Below are 22,974 nucleotides of genomic sequence, written 5' to 3'. Positions count from 1 at the left end.
TGAGCCCAGGAGTTGGCAGTTGCTGTGAGCTGTGATGCCACAGCACTCTACCCAGGGGGATAGCTTGAGGCTCTGTCTCAAAAAAAAAAAAAATCATGCGATTATATTTCAAAGCTTTCTACAACATGTATTTTATATAAATTAAAATTATCATTCTAGTCATGATATGATGAGCAGCCTACATCTACTGAACATTTGTTATTTTCCTATCTAGTAAGATTTAATATTTTCTTAATTTCATAGGTAGGAAAACTGAGATACAAAGAAACTTAAGGAGTACCCAGACAATCTGACTTCTGATTCTGTTGTTATTATTCATTCAACACTATGTCACGGTCAACTTCCATGTGAAGGAATACCCAGACAATCTGACTTCTGATTCTGTTGTTATTAGTCATTCAACAATATGTCATGGTCAACTTCCATGTTAATAAACATGCATCAGTAATTCCATTTTAGCACTCTGGGAGGCCAAGGCAGATGGATTGCTTGAGCTTAGGAGTTTGCGGTCAACTTGAGCAAGAGCAAAACCTCATCTCTACTAAAACAGAAGAACTAGACTGGCACTGTGGGCACCTGTGGTCTCAGCTACCCAGGAGGCTAAGGCAAGAGGAACTCTTGAGCCCATGGGTTTGGAGGTTGCTGTGAGCTGTCATGCCAGGGCATACTAGCCAGGGCATAGAGTGAACTCTGTCTCCAAAAAAAAAAAAAATTCCATTTTAAGGGTGTAACAATTTGTATAACCAATCTCCCATTGTTGGGCATTCAGGTCATTTTCAATGATACAAACAGTGCCTTTTCTATGATACAAACATTACCATTATAAACATTCACTATATATGAGGTCTGACAGTTAAATTTGTAAACTTGCCACTGTGCACTTATGTTGGTAGCACTGTACAAATAATTCAGTAAGGTTTTCTTGTTTGTTGTTTTTTTAAGAGACAAAGTCTGACTTTGTCGCCCTCAGTAGAGTGCTGTGGCATCACAGCTCACAGCAACCTCCAACTTCTGGGCTTAGGCAATTATCTTGCCTCAGCCTCCTGAGTAGCTGGGACTATAGGCACCTGCCAAAACACCTGGCTATTTTTTTGCCAGGGCTGGGTTCAAACCCGCTGCCCTCAGTATATGGGGCTAGCATCCTACTTACTGAGCCACAGGTGCTGCCCCTGTTGTTGTTGGTTTTTTTTTTAAGAGACAAGCATCTCCCTTTGTTGCCCTTGGTAGAGTGCTATAGTGTCACAGCTCACAGCAACCTAAAGCTCTTGGGCTTAGGCAATTGTCTTGCCTCAGCCTCCCAAGTACCTGGGACTACAGGCACCCGCTACAATGCCCAGCTATTTTTTTGGTTGCAGCTTGGCTGGGGTCAGGTTTGAACCCGCCACCCTCAGTATATGGGGCCAGTGCCCTACTCACTGAGCCACAGGCGCCGCCCAATTCAGTAAGGTTTTATAACCTTGGTATGTCAGTGTCTCGCTGCTGTGTTCATGTCAATTTGTAGTAGTGTCTTGCTGATTGTGTTCACTATTGTTGTATGTTTTTGTGTGCTATCACAAGAATGTCAGCTTGAATTAAAGCAACAAACAAACATTTGTAAATTTCTTGTTAAACTTGTTGGCAAGAGCAGAAGTGAAATCGAGGACCTGTTAGTCCAAGTTTGTAGGGATAATGCCATGAAGAAAACAGAAGGGTACAAATGGATTAAAATGTTTTCCTGAGGGGAGAGAAAATGTCACTGATGAAGAGAAGTTAAGGAGGTAATAACGAACAGGACTGACAAAAACATTAGGAAAATTGGTCAAATTGTGCATCAAAATCATTGGCTGACTGTGAGAAGCATAGCAGACCAAGTAAACACTGATAGAGAAAAGTTAGGAAAATCTATTTTATTATTTTTTTTGAGATAGAGTATCACTCTTGCACAGGCTAGAGTGCCGTGGCATTAGCTTAGGTTACAGCAACCTTCCAACTCCTGGGTTCAAGCAATCCTCCTGCCTCAGCCTCCCTAGTAGCTGAGATTACAGGTGCCCACCACAATGCCCAGCTAATGTTTCCATTTTTAGTAGAAACAGGGTCTCACTCTTGCTCAAGCTGGACTCAAACTCTTAAATTCAAACTATCTCATGCCTTCGCCTCTCAAGAGTGCTAGGATTATAGGTGTGAGCCACTGCACCTGGCTAATTTTTATTCTATTACTAATGAGATTAGATATTGTTTATATGCTTATTAGACATTTTTAGTCTCTATTTTATGAGTTGTCTGGTTTTGTTCTTTGCTCTTATTTCTACTGCAGCTTTTGGGTGTTTCTTATTCACTTGTACAAACTTATTACATATTAAGGATGCTAACCTTTTGCCCTTAATATTTATTGATCATATCTGGGCTTAAATCCCTCCCAGGTATTATTTGCAATGAAGATAATTTGTTTTTTTAATGAGATGAGATTATATCATTTTATATAGAAGGTAGTTTTTAATGTTTAGAAATTATGAATGCAGGCAGGGTGTGGTGGCTTACACTTATAATCCTACCACTCTAAGAGGCTGGAACAGAAAGATCCTTGGAACTCAGGAATTCAAGACCAGCCTGATGAAGAGAGAGATCCCATTTCTACTAAAAAATGAAATAATTAGCCAGGCATTGTGGTGGGCACCTGTAGTCCCAGATACTCTGGAGGCTGAGGCAGGAGCATCACTTGAACCCAGAAATTTGAGGTTGCTGTGAACTAGGCTGATGGCATGGCACTCGAGCCTGGATGACAGAGTGAGACTTGGTCTCAATAAAAAGAAAAGAAATTATGAATACATACCTTAGAGCTAACTGCAGAAAATACCTATTCTAGAAACGTCTATAAAATAAAGGGATAGCTACATTGCAAGGGACCTTGCCCCTACTAGTGCTTCTGTATTGACATGGCCATTGCATTTTTATTGAAATTCATGTGTAATGAACCACTTCTGGTGTGCTAGTTATAAAATATGAGGTCTCTGCCCAGACTAAGAACTTGAGATAGGTAACGAGCTGCTTTGGAATTTGCTGGATTCCAGATAAAATTTTAGTAACCCCACTTTCCTATACTTTAGTTTTCCTTACTTCTAGAACTCGTGAACAGCAGCCACTCATATGTTCTCCTTTTCCTTTTAGACAATTCTTCTTCACTCCAGGAAGATGAAGAGGTAGAGATGGAGGCCATCGGCTGGCAGGCCAGCAGTCCAGCCATGAACGGGCATCCCGCCCCTCCAGTGACCTCTGCTCGTTTCCCCAGCTGGGTCACTTTTGATGACAATGAAGTCAGCTGCCCTTTGCCACCAATCACCTCTGCTCTGAAGCCGAATACACCACCTAGTTTATCAGTGATCCCAGATGTACCTTGTAACTCAACAGGGTCATTTAAGAAGCGAGACCGTCCCAAGAGCACTTTGATGAACTTGCCCAAAGTTCAGAAGCTGGACATTTCCTCTTTAAACCGTCCACCTTCCATAACGGAGTCTCCACCCTGGAGCGCAACTAACCCTTTTCTGAATAAGACTCTGCAGGATGTACAGCCCTCCCCTATCAACCCTTTTAGCGCTTTTTTTGAGGAGCAAGAGAGGCGCTCCCAAAACAGTGCCATTTCCAGTACCACAGGCAAAAGCCAGAGAGATTCCCTTATTGTCATCTACCAGGATGCCATCAGTTTTGATGACTCAAGCAAAAACCAGTCACATTCTGATGCTGTTGAAAAACTCAAACAACTGCAAATTGACGATCCTGATCAATTTGGTAGTGCAACGCTCCCTGATGACGACCCAGTAGCCTGGGTTGAACTAGATGCTCACCTACCTGGGTCAGCACCATCCCGGTGCAGGGATGGTTGGCCAATGATGCTGAGAATCCCTGAGAAGAAAAACATCATGTCTTCCAGGCACTGGGGACCAATCTTCATCAAACTGACCGACAGTGGCTACCTGCAGCTATATTATGAGCAGGGCCTAGAAAAACCATTTCGTGAGTTCAAGTTGGAGAGTTGCCATGAGATTTCAGAACCCCGGCTTCAGAACTATGATGAGAATGGCAGGATCCACAGCTTGCGGATAGACCGTGTCACCTACAAGGAGAAGAAGAAGTACCAGCCCAAACCTGCTGTGGCCCACACGGCAGAGAGGGAGCAAGTGATTAAGCTGGGTACCACCAATTACGATGACTTTCTGAGCTTCATCCATGCAGTTCAGGACCAGCTCATGAATCTCCCAGTGTTGTCAATGGACTTGAGTACAGTTGGCTTGAGCTACCTTGAAGAGGAGATCACAGTGGATGTCAGAGATGAATTCTCTGGTGTTGTCAGAAAAGGAGACAACCAGATTCTCCAGCACCATGTCTTGACACGGATCCACATTCTGAGTTTCCTTTCTGGGCTTGCAGAGTGCCGCCTGGGTCTCAATGACATCCTCGTCAAAGGGAACGAAATAGTTTCACGGCAGGACATCATGCCCACCACCACCACAAAGTGGATCAAGCTCCATGAGTGCCGCTTTCATGGGTGTGTGGACGAAGATGTGTTTAACAACTCACGGGTTATTCTGTTTAACCCCCTGGACGCCTGCCGGTTTGAGCTGATGCGGTTCAGGACGGTGTTTGCTGAGAAGACCTTGCCTTTCACACTCAGGACAGCAGCAAGCATCAATGGGGCGGAAGTGGAGGTGCAGAGCTGGCTGAGGATGTCAACTGGCTTCTCCTCTAATAGAGACCCCCTCACTCAGGTTCCCTGTGAGAATGTGATGATCCGTTACCCTGTGCCCAGTGAGTGGGTGAAAAACTTCCGTAGGGAGAGTGTCCTGGGGGAAAAGTCTTTGAAAGCCAAAGTGAACCGGGGGGCAAGTTTTGGCTCCACTAGTGTCTCTGGCTCTGAGCCTGTCATGAGGGTCACCCTGGGAACTGCCAAGTACGAGCATGCCTTCAACTCCATTGTGTGGAGGATAAACCGACTGCCTGACAAAAACTCAGGTGGGTAGTGGTTTCTCTTCTGGGAGAACAGGCACATGGATGTGAAAGAGCTGAGGTCAAGGCTCTACCTCAGAGAGGGAGAGTTCTCTGTGTGAAGTGTGACGGGAATGGGGATGGAGGGAGAGTGGGACCAGGAAAGTAAAAATACTTGAGCAAAGCGAGTAATGAGCATAGGGGGCCAATTCACTCTTATCTTTTCACCCCCTCATCAGCATATACCTTTCATAGAACTGTGTATTATTCCAGCTGAGCTGCTAGGCAGCTTTCCAAGGCAAGTCTGAACTTTTTTTTTTTTTTAAGAGACAAATGTCTTGCTCTGTTGCCCAGGCTAGAGTGTTGTGGCAGCATTATAGCTCACAGCAACCATCTCCCTCAGCCTCTTGAGTTGGTAGGACTACAGACGCTCCACCACACCCATCTAATTTATTTTTTCACTTATTTATAAATATAAGGGGTCTCACTGTGTTGCCTAAGCTGATCTTGAACTCCTGTGCGCAAGTGGTCCTCCCATCTCGGCCTCCCAAAATGCTGGGGTTACAGACATGAGGCACCATTCCTGGCCAGATTCTGAATTTTTATTCTTTTGGGACTCATTGAAGTATTAGCTGTGGTACTCGAAGTGATCCATTTCCAGATCCTGGAAGTCTTCTTGGTTCTGAAGAGGTATCTTTCTCACTCTCCCTTGATGTAGGTAAAGAGGCCAGTTTATGGGCAATCAGTCATCTATCCAGTACATGGAGAAGTTAATTTTTTTTTTTTTTTTTTTTTGAGACAGAGCCTCAAGCTGTCCCCCTGGGTAGAGTGCTATGGCATTACAGCTCACAGCAACCTCCAACTCCTGGGCTCAAGCGAGTCTCCTGCCTCTGCCTCCCAAGTAGCTGGGACCACAGGCGCCCGCCACAACGCCCGGCTATTTTTTGGTTGCAGCCGTCATTGTTGTTTGGCAGGTCCGGGCTGGGGATTCGAACCTGCCACCTTAGGTGTACGTGGCTGGCGCCTTAGCCGGTTGAGCTATAGGCGCCGAGCCGAGAAGTTAATTTTATGACACCAGCCTCTCTGTGTGAGGCCTGTCAATTATAACATCTCAGACTCAGAGATGGGGGATGGGAACAAGAAGTGGCCTTCAGTCTGGCAAAAAGTAGAGAAAGGAGTGTTTGATTTAAACAAAAGTAAATAATAAAAGCTTACCAGCCCTCGCTTAGCTGCTCACAGCTATGGAGGATGCTTTTGTGGTTGACTGAGCCCAGAAGGCAATTACTTTCCCCCTGGGTCCAGTGAGATTTTTGAAATGACGAAACTAGGGAGCTGTCAAGCCAGCACTCTTATCCTTCCTTCTCAGAGTAAGTCTGGGTGACCCCAGTGGCAGGCAACAGGCCCATGATCCTGTGAGCCTTTAAATTCCTTCTCTTCTTGTTTGTAACAAGTTGTGTCCATCTGTTTACAAAAGTGGATATGCTAGCTGAGCAAGAAGAATAAGGATTTGGAAAAACTCGTGACTGAAATGTCTCTCTTATGTGGCTGTCCCTTTTTTGCATTCTGACTATTACATTCTAACGGTGTGTTCAGTCGTCCTCTCCTGCTGCGTGTGGAGGGGTTGTGTTATCTTATCCTAAATGAAATAGGATGTGATGGCCAGGGGCAATACGATCTGGCCGGCTCCCCAGGTGGTGCGGGGAGTGGACACACACCCGGGCCTTCTGTGTCAGACGCTGGGAGTAGCAGTGCAAACCGAGGAGACAATTGGGCCTCTGTCAGAGGCTCAATGTGCTACCCCCTATTTCTAAACTGACAGAATTTTTAAAACAAAGTCTTCCTGTGCCTGCTTGTTCATATCCCCTGAAGTCAGCCCTGTATTCTCCCAGTGATAGATAGCACTGCGATTTCTACCTCAGCTGTGGGGCCTGCTTTGAAAGAGGAAAGGAGACACCCTGGATTCTCCTTTGGCACAGAGGCCCTTGGAAAGAGAAAACCATGGAATTTCTGGATTTTCAAGCCTGAAGGGACCTTACAGATAACTTAGTCAAACCTGTTCATTCTACAGGTGAGAACAGTAAAGCCCAGGAAGTGCCATAACTCAACTTAAGTTCCACAGCCACATCCAGGGGACTTGTCTCAATACTGCAGCTACCCCTTAGTGAGAGGAACAAACCAGGCACAGGCTTGACATGATTTCCACTGTGAGAGCAGACTTTGATAGTTTTCCCAGTGTGTACAAACATATCTTATTGTTTCCAAAGTGGTTTTTCTCAAATATTTAAAATTACTATGTGAAGGATTTTTTATTTAATTTTTATTTTATTTTGTATATATATTTTTAGACACAGTCTCAAGCTGTCACCCTGGGTGGAGTGCTGTGGCGTCATAGCTCACAGCAACCTCAGATTCTTGGGTTTAAGCAATTCCCCTTGCCTCAGCCTCCCAAGTAGCTGGGACTACAGGTGCCCACCACAGTGCCCGGCTGCTTTTTTGTTGCAGTTGTAATTGTTGTTTTAGCAGGCTGGGTTCAAACCTGCCAGCCTGTGTGTATGTTGCTGGTGCCCTACCCACTGAGCTACAAGTGCCACCTGAGGGCTTTTTTTTTGAGACAGAGCCTCACTCTGTTGCCCTGGGTAGAGTACTGTGGTTTCATAGCTCACAGCAACCTCAAACTCCTGGGCTCAAGCAATCCTCTTGCCTCAGTCTCCTAAGTTGCAGGGACTATAGGCACCTGCCACAATATCCAGCTAGTTTTAGCTTGCATACCATTTATGTATAAGTTTCCAGATTACTGGAACCTCATTTGTAGAAGATTTTTGCAATACAAGATAACATCAGGCTATTTGGGTATTTCTTAGACACTCAACCTCTATTACTGGTTTTGCTGTCAGTGTTATATAATATTTTTAATAGCAAGACACCCCCCCACCCCCCGAGGCTTCTTATATGTTTTCTGGCCAACTATATCTTTCCGTAACAGTGAAGGAAATCGGTAGCTCCCTGTTCTGGTGCGCACTGGAGATGCACAGGGTCTGGAGTCCCCTCAGGACTGCAGTTCTGCCCCAGTTCTCATATTCATCGTGTCCAGCACCTTTCTTCCCATCTGCTCCAACTGTGAATCTGGAGAGTTGATGATCATCTGTCAGCAATAGCCCTTTTCTGAGCTCTCTTGTCTAAGTATTCAGACAAGTTTGGGAGGATACAGGTTATTTTTCATAATCCTTATGCCCCTTCACAGTAAAGGAAGCTGAGGTCAAACCCTCCGTGAAGCATTCCCACCTGTGGTGGCCCTGCATGCCCCGGCCCCAGGGAGCAGCATAGTCAGACCTCTGGCAGTGGGGGCCAGTAGGTTAGCATTCCTGTGTTCCTGGCATCCTAAGCCTATAGCCACAGCCTTTGCATTCTAAAGTGGCACCCTGAAACTGCTGCCAGTGACGACAGCCATGCTATGGGCAGCTTCCCTCTCTGAGCTCTCCACCGACCCCTCCCGCTCTCACTTCAAGAGTTTTTCCTTAATCTTAGAAGGCACCAGAACAAGTCCTACTTCAGCCAAAACATCATGCCTGCAATCCCAGCACTCTGGGAGGCTGAAGTGGGTGGGACTGCTTAAGCTCGGGAGTTTGAGACCAGCCTGAACAAGAGCAAGATCCCTTCTCTACTAAAAATTAAAAAATAGCCAAGTGTTGTGAGCACTTATAGTCCCAGCTGTGTGGGTGACTTATTATTAGTACATCTATGGCACACAATTAAAATATCAAATGGATTAATTTTCAGATAATGTAATTTTTACTATTCTGTATATCTTATTTAAATTTTTTTCCTAAAAGCAAGTACAGATTTTTCAGTTATTACTTTTTTAGAAATAATTGTTAAAACATGTTACATTTGTGAAACTGAGCAAAACAAATACTTCACTGTGATAATGTTTTCCTTGGAGGGCGGGTGTGTTACGTCCTCACTCTCTGAGGTTCAAAAGGCCTGCCCAGACCAATAAAGAACATTGAAGTTATTTCTTTGGGGAAACTGGGATAACTGTTTCAGTTACATAATGAAGTCACAGTCATTTCATGTTGTTTATTCATAGCCAATTGCTATCTGGGGGTTCTTACGTTCTCCACCCTGCAAACCTGGTCTTGAGGCTTGGGGACCATGAGGTTATGATTCAGCCCGGTTAAGAACACCCGGTTAAGTCAGATTAGTGGCTTCGATTCTTTGATCTGCCACCTTCTAGTTGTGATGTTAGACAGCTTACTTTGCCTCCCTAAGCCTCAATTTCCTCATCTATAAAATGAGGATTTTCTTATGACCTCAAGGGATTATAATGAAGATTCCCTGAGAATATGTGTAAAAGATGTAGCATAGTATCAGGCATCAGGTGCTTAACAAATGTCTCCTGTCATTTGTCGGACAAATGACAATGATGTTTCAGCAGTCATAGAAGTAAGCGTTCTTTTTACTTCAAAAATCTAATAATTTTAAACCCTAAGTTTGCCATCCACGTACAGTGGAATGACCCATAGATTTATGAAATTACAGAGCAGCAAGGGATTCTGTTAGGCACTGTCAAGCCCACCTTTTCCTAACTCTCCCCTCAATGCCAAACTTTACCAAAGAGTGATTAAGACCTGGAGAGGAAAAGGGCTTGGACTTGGGGCAGGAACTCTGCTACTTAGCAGGAGAGCAGGAAGTCAAACCCAGGTGTTGTAGTTGGAGGTCTGTCCTGTTTCCAGTGCTTCATGAATACATGTGAGCTGTTTATAGGATCTTTGTCATTTGTGTATTTCGTTAACCCACAAAACATACCAAAAGCTTTCTGAAAATATGAAATGCTATTAGGAAAATTTATCTTTCAAAACAAAGCGATTTTGCTCCAGGTGTCTATCCCTGATGTTTTATTAAGTGCTAAGTGCTGATCCCTTTTATTCCATTCTTCCTATTAGCAGCCCCTGTTTCTTTTTTTCATTTTTTTTTTGAGACAGAGTCTCACTATCACCCTGGGTAGAGTGTCGAGGCATCATAGTTCACCACAACCTCAAACTCTTGGGCTTGGGCAGTCATCTTGCCTCAGCCTCCCAAGTAGCTGGGACTACAGGTGCACCTATTGTGCCTGGCTAGTTTTTCTATTTTTAGTAGAGTCAGGGTCTCAGTCTTGTTCAGGCTGGTCTTGAACTCCTGAGCTCCTACCCCTGTTTCTTAGTATTTGTGCTCTATTCACCTGTCACTCTGATCTAAGCGGGTGGAATGACCCCTGTTTCTCAGGCCTTGGGTTTTATTGCTACAATACCCGGCTGCTGTAATCAAATGGTGTCATATCAAAGGGTCTGAGGCACACAGAGTGTGATTTCTGCCCAGACAGATCCTCTTGCTCAGGTTGGGACCCTCTAAGGGACTGCCAGGTATTGAGACTGCAGGCCTCCTTTGTTACTGAGGTGGCTTCTCTGTCCTGCTTGCCCCTGCCAAAGAACCTGATCTCTGAATTGTCTTTTTTCATAGCTTCTGGTCACCCACACTGTTTCTTTTGCCACCTTGAACTTGGCTCTGACCGGGAAGTGCCTTCCAGATTTGCCAACCATGTGAATGTTGATTTCAGCATGCCCACAACTTCTGCCTCCAAAGCTGCTGTAAGATCCATCTCTGTGGAAGACAAGGCTGATATCAGGAAGTGGGTCAACTATTCTGCACACTACAGCTACCAGGTAGCCTTAAGAGGTGTCTGGCTGGTACTGCCAAGTCCATTTGTTCACCCCACTACCCCCTCCTTGCTCTTTTTAGCAGTGCTTACCATGGTTACCAGGTATTCTCTTCTACCTTAGAGGAAGTTTACTGTACCCAGCTGTGGATGAGTCTGCTCTGATTTAAATGAACGGTCTGTCTTGTAGCCAAAAGAAAGTTTGAAAAAAATAATAATAAAGAGGGGAATACAATGTCTTTCTTTCATCATCATCATCAACAAAAAGTGAATGGGGTCGGGGGTTATTACTCACTTGTAATAAAATTTATTACAGAGTAGTAAACTTGGAAGTGTAGGAGGAACATTAGCAAAGTGTTAACCCAAAGCATGTATTTCATCTACAGAGCCAGACACCGTGACCTGGACAAGCACTGGGCTGCTACAGGACAAAACTAAAAAGCCAAGGAAATTTCTGTAACAGGGTCAGGGTGTGGAGGGAATACTCAGAGTGGGAATTTTCTGACATAAATAGAAAACAGTATCCTCCTGAAGAGTTAGACTTCTGTAGTAGAAGATTAAATGCCAAAGATTTGAAAAGCAGGTTTATTGATAAAGGATTTTACAAAGTGTTTTAATAAAGTGTTCTATTCATGGTTAATGTCCTTACATTTATAGGGTGAGTTATTGTTCCCTGTAAATGTTTCCTTAGTTGTGTGAACTAAAACATTTAACTACCAAAAAGAACAAATACTCCATCTTGTGGCCAGGAAAAAAATGGCACTTCTCTCAACCCTGTTCTGTATTGAATTGTTACTTTGAAGTGAAGCATCAGAAATATCTAAAGTGGTGCTAAGAGGAGCACCCTCAGGCTCCGCGCCTGTGGCGCAAGTGGCTGAGGCGCCAGCCACATACACCTAAGGTGGTGGGTTTGAATCCAGCCCAGGCCTGCCAAACAACAATGACAGCTGCCACCAAAAAAAAAAAAAAAAATACCCAGGCATTGTGGCAAGCACTTGTGGTCCCAACTACTTGGGAGGCTGAGGCAGGAGACTCGCTTGAGCCCAGGAGTTGGAGGTTGCTGTGAGCTATGATGCCACAGCACTCTACCCAGGGGGGACAGCCTGAGGCTCTGTCTCAAAAAAAAAAAAAAAAAAAAAGAGGAGCACCCTCAGTTGTGAAATTCCTGAGCTTAGAAGATTCCCTGCCTGACTTATCAAAGACCAGTTAAGATGTAGACTAACTGATTACTTCCCTTGTAATTGCAGCTACACTATTGTGCAGAAGATGTGGTAGAGCTGTCAACAGCTCCAGTCATGTTTGGAGGTTTTTTAAGGAGATTAAAGTATTGGGATGAAAACAGTCAATTACAGAGGAATTCATTCATTTGATAATCCTTTGTCAATTGCCTACTGTATTCCTACATCATTGCATAAAATATTAAACAAGATCCTATTCCTGACCACAGAGCCTGTGGTATAGTGGAGCAGGACAGTGTACAAGGTACAGTGGCAATGCTCGCAGGGAGAAGCACCTGACTCGACGTAATGAGAGAAGAGGCCTCAAAGAAGGGGTGACCTGTGAGCAACTTGCAAAGCAAAGAATTCAAATTTTCCAGGTGGCCCCGGTGAGAGAGGGTATTCCAGACCGAGTGAAGAATGTGTGTGAAGGGAGTCATGATGAACTCAGAGTCAATAGCTCCAGTGTGGTCAAAGTCCAAAACCTTAGCAAAATTACAAGGCATCTCAGAGAACCTACTGAGGTGTTCTATTTTGATCCATTTGCTCATGTTCATGCTTTTCTCCTCTTTTTGATATTTATCTCCAACTTTTATTCTTGGCAGGTGGAAATTGAGCAAAAAAAAAGTTTGAAGCCAGACTTCGAAGGAGATGAAACGGAAAATCCCAAGGAGTGTGGAGTACAGTGACAAGACCCTACAGCAAAGAACCCTGACTCAAGAGTCACGACAGGGTGTCATCTTACCTAGCTGAAGCTTAAGTCAATGCCTGCTGTGGCCACTCCCAAGTTGGGAACAGTGTGTCAGACCGTCCTGTTCGCAGTTACGTGCGTTTTAACAGGAAATCCTGAGGTGGTTGCTTTGGAGAAGCTCTTTGACTCTGCTCACACCTGAAGCACATGGTTTACCTGACTTCTGGGACTGACAGTATAATTAAGCCTCCTTATCTCTCTCTGCTTATCTCACAACACTGGAATGTGCTTTGTTTTGACAGGAGAGAACCTCCCACATCAGTGTTGACATGATTTCCTTGTGAAAGTCATCTGTCACTCACATGAGTTTCTAGAAAAGACCGTCTTGAGAAGTTAAGTAAGAATCTATCTTTTGCTCCCTCTAGAAAAGGTTCAGAAAAGGTGCAAATAAATTTCCTCTTTGGGTCTACTAGACCTTTGGCAGGTCTGTCTGTTCTGTGATTGTTAACACTATACAACAGAACTTTTGACATGTTTCCCTCCTGGCTCTAGATTGTTTAGATTGAAACCCTTTTTCTATCTTTCTAAGGTTGGTTTCAGTCCCAGGATTTGCTATCCTGAGTTATAATAGACAATGGATAGACCCAATAGGATACGTTTTTATTCTGTGAATGGACCCACATTCATCAAAAGGGCAACTATTAAAGGAAGGCACAAGATTAAGCTTATTTTTCTTCATTCTGGGGAAAAGAGACATTAAGTGTAAGATTATATTCACTTTTCAGAAGATAGTTTCAATCTTAGTGAATACCTAAATTCATACTGAAAAAGACAGGCTACTTCTGAATCCTGAAACAACTATGGGCATATATTACCTCAAGCATTTGTAAAGGGCATTTGGGAGTTCTTTTTATACCTCATAGTCAGTAGACCAGTGTATGTCTCCTTAACCCAAACTTTATGTAGGAAATTTAGGCTGAAAAGATAATTTTAAAAGCTATTCTAAAATTAAGCTTGAATGAGCTTTCCCCCAAAATTCAGAATTTAATAATCACAGTATTTTAATAGATCAAAAAGGTCTCTCTAGCATAAAGAGGGGGGAAAAACCATATTTTTCTAATATTGGGTATATTGAAATCCTGAGTTCAGTGGTCAGAACTCCCTTTTTCCTCCTTCTGTTCCTAGGACAGTCATCATCTTTCTCGACTATCCCTGCTCTCTTCTGCCTCTTATTTACACCGTGGTGTTCTCTCCAGTGAAGAAAAGAGCGAGGGGACAGGGGGCAGACATGAGCTCATTTGCCAATGAGGCAGAAATAGACAGCAGTATCTCCAGTTTGGGGAGCTGTTAGATTCAAGATTAATTTATTAAGTGAACAGTCATTGAATACTAACTATGTACTGACACTAGCATATAGAAACCTTTACAGTGTTCTGAAATAATCTGAATCTAAGACTGAAACTAAAAGAGTGACATTGCATAGGCATTAATGAGAAAGCCTGTTCTGGGATTTTAAACTGTGGCCCTCTGAGTAGAGTGGAGTGTGTATTTGATGGGAAGGATATTAGAAAGACCTGGTTTCACAGCAGTTTACATAGAAATGTTTTCTTAGGGAAATGGAAGTTCAGTTTTAAATTAGCAACACATTGTGGCTATTCACAAAGCTAATGCACTCAACCTGTGTTAAAAGTTCAGGGATGCCATAAAGGTTAGTCTACATCTAGTTGGAGTGTTGGGTACAATTATGGGTACCATATTTTAAGATGAGTTAATAAATTAATCAACTAATAATTGATTGTGTCCATAGGCAGGTGACCAGGGTTGTGAAGGGTCTGACTCTTTAGGGAACAAGGTAATAGCTTTTGCAAAGAACAGAAGGTATTGTGGGAAGCAGGAAGCAGGTGCAGACAAGGAGGGAATGATGTGATAGCTGCCTCGAAATTTCTGTTGAGCTGTAAAATGGAAGGGGAATTAGACTTCTTTGTGACTTTAAAGAGCAAAATATGAACAAAAAGGAACTTAACAGATGACAGATGATGCTTCAATATAAAAAATTTCTAGCAAATGTTCTGAAGAGGAATGGACTCATAGTAAAATTTCCTATTGGTGCAAATGTCTGAGATTTAAAATAACTGCCTACCTCAGGCGCTATGAAAAGGACTCTGACATTGGATGTGGTCTTAGATGACCACTGGGATCCCTTCTAGATGTAGGTGTAATCTCAATAAGGTTCTCTAAGTCAGTTGTCTTTTCTTTCAGATATGGTTTTTCATGCTCTGTGAAATACAGTGGAATCCCTTTGAGGTCTTCGGCAAGGGATTCCAAGGCATATTCTGCCGCCCTCCGTGCACTAAAGTATTTGAGATTCCTCATAGAACAACCAGATGGGTTAGGGAATTGTCAAGGTGAATGAAGGTCATCCCGGCACCTTCTTTACTTATTGAAGCCTAGAATCCTGTCAAGATCTCAGCCTCATCTTTTGGTGTCACATGTGTTTGTGAGATCTTATTTTTCCCCTCTTGGTTAATTCTCAATGCCTTCATGCTTTTTTTCTTTCTTTTTTTTTTTTTTAATAGAGATGAGAGTTATGTTGCTTGAGATGGTCTCAAAGTTCTGACTTCCAGCAGTCCTCCTACCTTGGCCATTCAAAATGCTGGGATTACAGGCATGAGCCACCATGCCAGCTGGGATTCTTCTTTTTTTTAAACTCAAGAATTGAGAAAATCCCACTTAAGTTATCTACATTTAGCAAGCAAATTATTAACTTTTTTGTTGTTGTTGCAGTTTTTGCCAGGTCTGGGCTTGAACCTGCAATTCCTGGTATATGGGGCCAGTGCCACAGGTGCTACCCCAAATTATTAACTTTTTAAAAATCTACCTTGAGGCTCGGTGCCTACCACATACACCAGATCTGACAGGTTCAAATCCAACCTGGGCCTGCCAAACAACAATGACAACTACAACCAAAAAGTAGCCAGGCATTATGGCAGGTGCCTGTAGTCCCAACTACTTGGAAGGCTGAGGCAAGAGAATCGCTTAAGCCGAGGAGTTTGAGGTTGCTAGGAGCCGTGATGCTATGGGACTCTTCCAAAAGCAACATAGTGAGATTTTTTTTTTTTTTTAGAGTCTCACTTTATCGTCCTTAGTAGAGTGCCTTGGCATCACATAGCTCACAGCAACCTCCAGCTCCTGGGCTTAGGTGATTCTCTTGCCTCAGCCTCCCGAGTAGCTGGGACTATAGGCACCTGCCACAACATGCGGCTATTCATAGTGAGATTCTGTCTCAAAAAAAAACTACTACCTTGATTCCTTCAAATTTGTTTTCCCTCTACTGCTGTTAGGAAACTGACAATATACAGCACTTACAGATTTCGGGTTTTGAAACACACTGTATTATGGTCCATTGTTTCACTTCCGAGAAACACAGTGGACGGTGCCCTTTCCGATTCACTTGGGCAGGTTTCAACTTGCTCAGCTTACAGTTATCGCTGGGAGGACAGCATTTATTTCTGTCCACATGGATTGGCATTTGTTTCTGTCCACCCAGATTTTACGTTTCTTGATTTTTGCATATCTCAAAACTTTCCTAATGACCCATGTACTATGTATTTTTAGACCAACTGTTTTACTAGGTCTAAATAACATACGTAGAAATAACCTGCATAGAGCCCGCAGATGGGCAAATAACCTTTTTGACATGCTGATTCTCTGTTTGCCACCCTGGACCTGGGTTTCTACTTTATAAAATTGTTTTCGTGGTCACAAATAATTCTTGTCTGTTACCAATAATGTGAAAATATAAAAGTGAATTCATTTTACCAATAAGTAGCACATAGTTCTACTATTAGAACATAAATTATATATCACATGATGTCAAGAGCTGTGCTTTCTTTTGAGTCTGGGACTGGCTTTTCCAGTAAAAGGATAACAACTTTATAGTAAAAGGATAAGAAATGTACCACCATGCTATTTCAAACAAGAAAACACAAGGCACTTTGTAGGGGGACCATTAAACCCCTTTTGCCTGTTTTTATAGATACAGTACTAATTATTCCTTATCAAAAGTTCACAATTCATATTAACTATTTGGACAGTTTTGTTCTTTTTTTTTCTATTTAGTTTTCCTGCTCTTTCATGCATCATTGGCAGGGCTCATCACCCTTGAGAACATTTTGTTTTTTTAATTTAAAATATTTCTTATTTGAAACAAGACTAATTTCTAATCAAATCCAGCAGTTAATTTATTTCCCTAGAATCTCATGTTTCTAAGAAATATGATCCATAGAGGAGGCATGGAGTGTCTTACTCTTTGAGGTCCAGGGTGGCAGACAGCTTTGTACCCAACACAAAGCTTAGAATATAATAGGGTTCAGCCACCTTAAGTCCTTGCCAATAGGGCAAACATATATTTAAGAAATAAAGGAAAATTACTTGGGTGTTCAATAAAGGTTTGCTAAAAGAATATTGACCCTGAGACTCTTAAGACAACCCTTACCTATCATCAAATACTCATATCAAAGCAAGCAAACATGCTTTTATTTCCTAGAGGACTTAAATAATTTTGCTTTCCTCATATTCCTGCCTCCAGAATCAACTAATAATATTGTCAGCACTCCAGACACTTAAGTGTGCTGCTGAATTTAAGACACAGTGTCCTTGATTCCTATTGAAAAACATTTCTCTGCCCAAAGGCACAGCAGCATAGATGCTGTCCATAGTCAAGATTGTTGGTTTTGTTCCTAGAAGTCGGACGGGTCCATGAGCCCCCAACTTTGCCTATCTGAATAGTCAGCAGGAGTAAAAAACATTTGATAAAAAGCACAGCTGGTCTTGGGGTGCTAGGTCTTTGTTTTTCCCACTATTAACCACTGACCAGTGTTAACTATGTGCTTATATTCTCACCATAGTAAGATAGAGGTCTGAAATAAGGCAGAAACTGATGATTTCAGAGTGGTTTAGAGTTCCTAAGTTGAGTGCTAGGAAAGCAGAGAATTAACTGAATTTTTCTGAAAAGCTCTGGGAATATTAAATTGGTATTAATAGGAAGCACTACCATTAGCCTACTTTTAGAAGTTCCCCCTCTTGGGTAGGGTAACATTCACTCTTCTAAGAATGATTGTCAGGTTAATTCCAGCATATGTAGGTAGAGTTTGGGTCATGCTAAGGATGCAATTTAATAAGAATTTCAAACAAAATTAATAAAATTTAAGTCCACAAAAAGTATCATGTGGAGAATGAATGATCTCTAACACTTCACTACCATGTCCATCCAAATCATGACAACTCTTCACATAAACTTAGGGTACTCTCACCAAGCTTCTAAAGATCTTTTCTAAACATTACCAATGTCAAAGTGCCAGTTCTCTACAAATCATTTCTTTCTTCTTTTTTTTGAGACAGAACCTTAGTAGAGTACTTGGTGTCACAGCTCACAGCAACCTCAAATTCTTGGGCTTAAGCGATTTTCTTGCCTCAGCCTCCCAAGTAGCTGGGCCTACTACAGCCACCCACTACAATGCCCAGCTATTTTTTAGAGACAAGGTCTCGCTCTGGTTCAGGTGGTCTTAAACTCATGAGCTCAGGCAATCCACCTTCCTTGGCCTCCCAGAGTGCTACAGATTACAGGCATGAACTACCACCACACCTGGCCTCAAATCACCATTTCTTAATTACAGTTCTTTTAAATGAGACCGGCATTAGGCATTAGATATCATGACTGACGGATGTGTATTTAAGGAATTAAAAGTGAAGGAATGTAATGTAACCATAAATGTAAACAAATGTATACATTAGTAATATTTTCCCTTGTATCGACTAAAATAAGAATGTGGAATTTTTACATTTCTTTTAGTGTGCCTTAGCAAATCTGCTGGAGAAAGAAAGCCCTTTGTTTTGAGAATCAAGTTGCAGTTCCAAGCCTGTAAAGGCAGAAGCTATCCATAGTAATATGTTTGGTGGCATCTGGAGAGAAGCAAATAATAGAGTGTAACAAAAAATTATAAAAGAGCAGTTTTTAAAAGCTAGAATTTCAATATGAAAAGATGTAGAGAGATAACAAATACAGCCTTGGGCTTCAAGCCTCAGAATACTTAAACTAGAGGTGGTGTCTTAAAGTAGGAAGCTCTAGGAAAAAGAAAAGATTGTACAGCGGGGGGTATACAATAGAAAATCAATCAACTGAAGCATTTATCGAGAGTACTCCAGTCAAGGTGCTGCATTAGCAGCCAGCTTCCCTAAAGGACACCAAGGGTTTTTATAAAGTCACTGATAGGCCTGCCATATGGATTTATTAGGGGAAAATTGGACTTTCTGTGAATCTTTAAGGGACAGAGTCCTGGAGACAATCACTATGTTAAGTGACCTGCTATTTTCCCAATTGGGCTTTAATTGCTTCAGATAAAAAGTGAGGAAGTTGGACTAATTGTTCCCTCAGGTCCTTTCCAGCTCTAGTTTTATGAGTTATTTTACAAAATATCTTCTGGTGCCACTTTCTGTGATACTTCATATGTTCAATATTACTCTTCATATACTCTTAAGAACCAAGAAATTCAAATTTTGAGGACTGGGGAAATCGGCTGGTCCATCTTTTCCCTTTTTGTCGTCTCTACTTTTTAATCACCTTCCCAGACACAGAAGCACAGAAAACTCTACAATCCTATATTTTGCAGTTGCCTTCAAAGCAGAGATTAAGAAGGAGGATCAAAGAGGGTGGTGAAGGTCAGCTGGAAGACTACTCTGGAAGCTCCACAGGCGTCAGCCCACAAAACAGTGGTGTGAGTGCAGAGAGGCATAGATCAGCCTCTAAAACGGATGTTAGAGTTTGAAGCAGAAGTAGGCCTAACCCTCTAAGGTACAAAAATGTTAGGATGTGGGATGTCAGGATGGTCACCAATTTATAGATCTCTACTTTTATGCAAGTATGAGACTGCGGAAAATGAAGGAGAAAACGTTCTATAAACATCCTGGGACTCCTATAAGTTTGGCAAAAGCAGATATGAGAGAAAGCACCATCCTCCTCCACTTGCCATCCTCACTGTCTCTTAGTAACACCAAAATGTGGTTTAAAAATGAAACCATGTACGAGCTATTACACAAAAATAGCATCTCTTTGGTGGTGTACTGAGGTGTGATTTTCGTCTCTTTCTGGTTGTACTTAGCTGTGTTTGGTCGATTCCAACTAGACAGAGGAAGGAGTTCCAGCACCCCCTTCCTGTGCTTTGCTGGGTTTCTGCCTCAGATCAAACCCTCAACTCTGATTGTGCACACTGTCTAGCCACACCGTGACAGAAGCTGTAAGCACTGTCACTCGCCTCCCATGTGCTTTAGGATGAGCAACCGCACTGGTGACCTGTGGGAGTGGTTCTGAGAAAGCAGATACGTGGTCAGATCCCAGCAGAAGTATGGGGATGAGGGAAGAAGGATATGAACTCCTCTGACCTTAAGCCAGCATTCATTTAACCTTTGTGCCCACTTGCCAATAGAACCTGGAGAAACTTTATCATAGTCAAGAGATTCATTCGAATCAGTGTTTTAGTCAGGTGGTGACAGAGGAGCACCCCTCCTCACCCTCCACTGCTGTCACATCCATGGCGAGTTTTAGTGTCAGGATGGATGAACCCAAGATCCAGTGACTAATTCAGCTAATCCAAGGCTTGCATTTTCCTTCATCATCCATCTTTATTCAGTGTAACTCCTTGCACTATTGTGATTAATTTTGTGTAAAACCAGTTTACTTTTTTAAAAATAATATGTGCCTATGTAATAAGTCTACACACTGGCTATCTCTGTAGAGGTGAGGTTTTGTTTTTAGTAGTTCCGATTGTAAGATGTAATGCCTTTTTGGGAGCTATGAAAATGAACTATTAATAAAAAAAGTTTGAACAGAGTGTCACTATGCAAGATTTATGAGATCAGGTATAATGAGGAACAAGGTTTAGTATTAAGGCCCATCAGCCAGTTTATGTGGTTGGTGATCATAAGCTCACAAGTTAACAAATGACCTGTTTAATTACCCTAATTGAGTTTATCATGTAAATAATTTAGTCAATTCAAGGTATGTTTATCACATTCCTACTTAGTGCCCAGTTCTGTGAGAGAACAAAATGATACAATCATTAAGGTTTTTTTGGGTGCATACACATAATCAATGAAAAGCATAAAAGCAGTGTCAGTGCTTAACAGTGTTTAATTGATGTATCTGAATTACAAACGTCAATATAAAATCAGAATGGGCTAGACTACTTGGGATGGGTTTCAGGTGAAGCCTGGAGGTGGGGGTGAAATTAGCTCAGTGACAAGTGGAAGAGAATTTAGGGTTGGGGCAGGAGATCAGCTTGGCCAGGGTGCAGGATTCATGTACATGAAGGGAACAAAATGATGGTTAGGCCAAGCTGTGGTCGAGCTTGCATCTGGCCCAGGCTGGGACTCAATGTAGTAAATGCAATAAAGCCATTTTGGAATCTTGCCAATATAGCATTCTAGAAAGACTACTCTGCCAATAATATGCTGGGTATTTTTGGATGATGGGAAAGATTAAAGGTAAGGAAAATAAAGGGGTTTGGGACTAAACAAGGCTAAAAAACCAAACAGCTTTGTGTTTTGTTTAATTCAGATCCACCAAGGACACTTCATTGCAAAACACAGGCTTCTACAGGGAAGACCAATGCAGTGGTCCCTGTGGTCAGGAGGTCTGTGTCCTGAGCAGAAAACCGAATTTTATAGCCTAATCCATATGAATTCATGTAATTGCTCTTAGGTCCACGAATGGATTAATAGTTAAATGATAGCATAAAATGCTTCAGATGGGGATTCTTGACAATACTGTACTCCTTCCCACTATTCTTCCATCCCTACCAGCCCAGAGTCTCTTTGAACAAGTTCTGAGACCTATTTGTCTAGGTTCCACATTGTCACAAGGTGTTAGCCTTCTAGGGACCTCTTTTCCTTTAATGTCCCAATAAAATATTCAAGTGGCAAAGCGACACTAAGAAAGGGGCTTCAAGGGGGATGGGAGGAACACCTGGCCTGCTGAACCAGGAAGTCTGGAGGGCCCATAAGAATGTGGGTATGGAGTAACCTAGGTAACCAATGACCAATAGAAAAGGGCAATACTGCCTGGAGGTGCAGAGAGGCCAATGTAAAACTTGCAACCAATTTCAAATAGAGTGTTTAATACACCTGCAGGCCTCTGTCTCTCACCTTTTCTCCTAAAGGAGGGGGACTCACTGCCATCTCTCTTTGGAAGTGCTCTAAACTTTCTCTTTGGGTGGCGCCTGTGGCTCAAAGGAATATCGCTGGCCCCCTATGCCAGAGGTGGTGGGTTCAAACCCAGCCCCTGGCAAAAAACTGCAAAAAAATAAATAAACTTTCTCTTTCTTTCTAAATAAAATCCATGGGGCTCGGCGCCCCGTAGTTCAGCGGTTAGGGCACCAGCCACAGAACATGGAGGCTGGTGGGTTCCAGCCCAGCCCAGGCCTGCTAAAAACAATGACAACTACAACCAAAAAATAGCGGCCGTAGTGGCGGGCGCCTACTACGTCCCAGCTACTTGGGAGGCTGAGGCAATAGAATCGCATAAGCCCAAGAGTTGGAGGTTGTTGTGAGCTGTGACGCCACCCCACTCCACCCAGGGCGACATAGTGAGACTCTTGTCTCAAAAAAAAATTAGAAAAAAAAATTTAATAAATCCCTGGCGACTCTATAACTTGTGTGGGTTACTTTTACTTTCTGTCCACACTGCCAGTTTTTATTTTCAGTTTCCACTCACTTTTGCTTTCGGATACTGCCATGCCTCAGTTGAACTTTCTAACTTAGTCCAGTAATCAAACCAGATCAACTGGGTTCAGGGAGCCGGGATCCCGGACCCCCAACACAAGTAACTGAAGCATACGAGACTGTTTTTCGGGATTTGGATAGAAGGTGAAGATGAGAGTTTAAATGTCTTCAGTGTCATTTGTACATTCTTGTTCCAAGCTGCTCTCATCTCCTTGGTCACCTCATTCCTCCCTGGTGGGGTAGCTTTCTAATTCCCAAAACATAATATTAGCTAAAGTTTATGTAACACTTATACTCTGGTGCCACCCACCGGTTCTAAGTATTATAGGTGTGTTATTTAATGGAGGTAGCTCCCTCTCCATTTTACAAGCACTAGCAATTCAAGGCTAGCAGATAGAACAATGTTTGCCCAGGGTTAGCAATCAATGGTGAGTATCTATGCACAAAGATGGGAAAGAATTAGGTCAGTACAGAGCTGCATGTCCCAAGTCCCAGCTACCCAGAGGTTGAGGCAGGAGAATTGCTTAAGCACTGGAGTTTTGAGACCAGCGTAGGTGACATAGTAACACCCTATCTCAAACAAACAAAAAAAGGTAGACGGAGACATTCTGACATTCCTGCTTCTAAAGTTTATTGACCGGCTC

General features: G+C 42.6%; 1 protein-coding gene across 1 annotated transcript in view; it reads left to right on the top strand.

The window, feature by feature from the left end:
* Positions 1 to 15,229, top strand: part of STON2 (stonin 2) — a 193,980-nt gene extending 178,751 nt beyond the window's left edge. Inside the window, exons 6-8 of the mRNA XM_023511572.1 lie at positions 3,145 to 4,983; positions 10,453 to 10,655; positions 12,471 to 15,229. Coding sequence (XP_023367340.1) covers positions 3,145 to 4,983; positions 10,453 to 10,655; positions 12,471 to 12,554 — 2,126 coding nt within the window. The 3' untranslated portion in view covers positions 12,555 to 15,229. The remainder of the gene's footprint in view (positions 1 to 3,144; positions 4,984 to 10,452; positions 10,656 to 12,470) is intronic.
* The last annotated feature ends 7,745 nt before the right edge of the window (positions 15,230 to 22,974 follow it).

This window comes from Otolemur garnettii, unplaced genomic scaffold (assembly GCF_000181295.1).
Source record: "Otolemur garnettii isolate 467f Iridium unplaced genomic scaffold, OtoGar3 scaffold00020, whole genome shotgun sequence".
Classification (NCBI taxonomy): domain Eukaryota; kingdom Metazoa; phylum Chordata; class Mammalia; order Primates; family Galagidae; genus Otolemur; species Otolemur garnettii.
The sequence above is the reverse complement of the archived record's forward strand: the minus strand, read 5'-3'. Positions and strand labels throughout refer to the sequence as shown.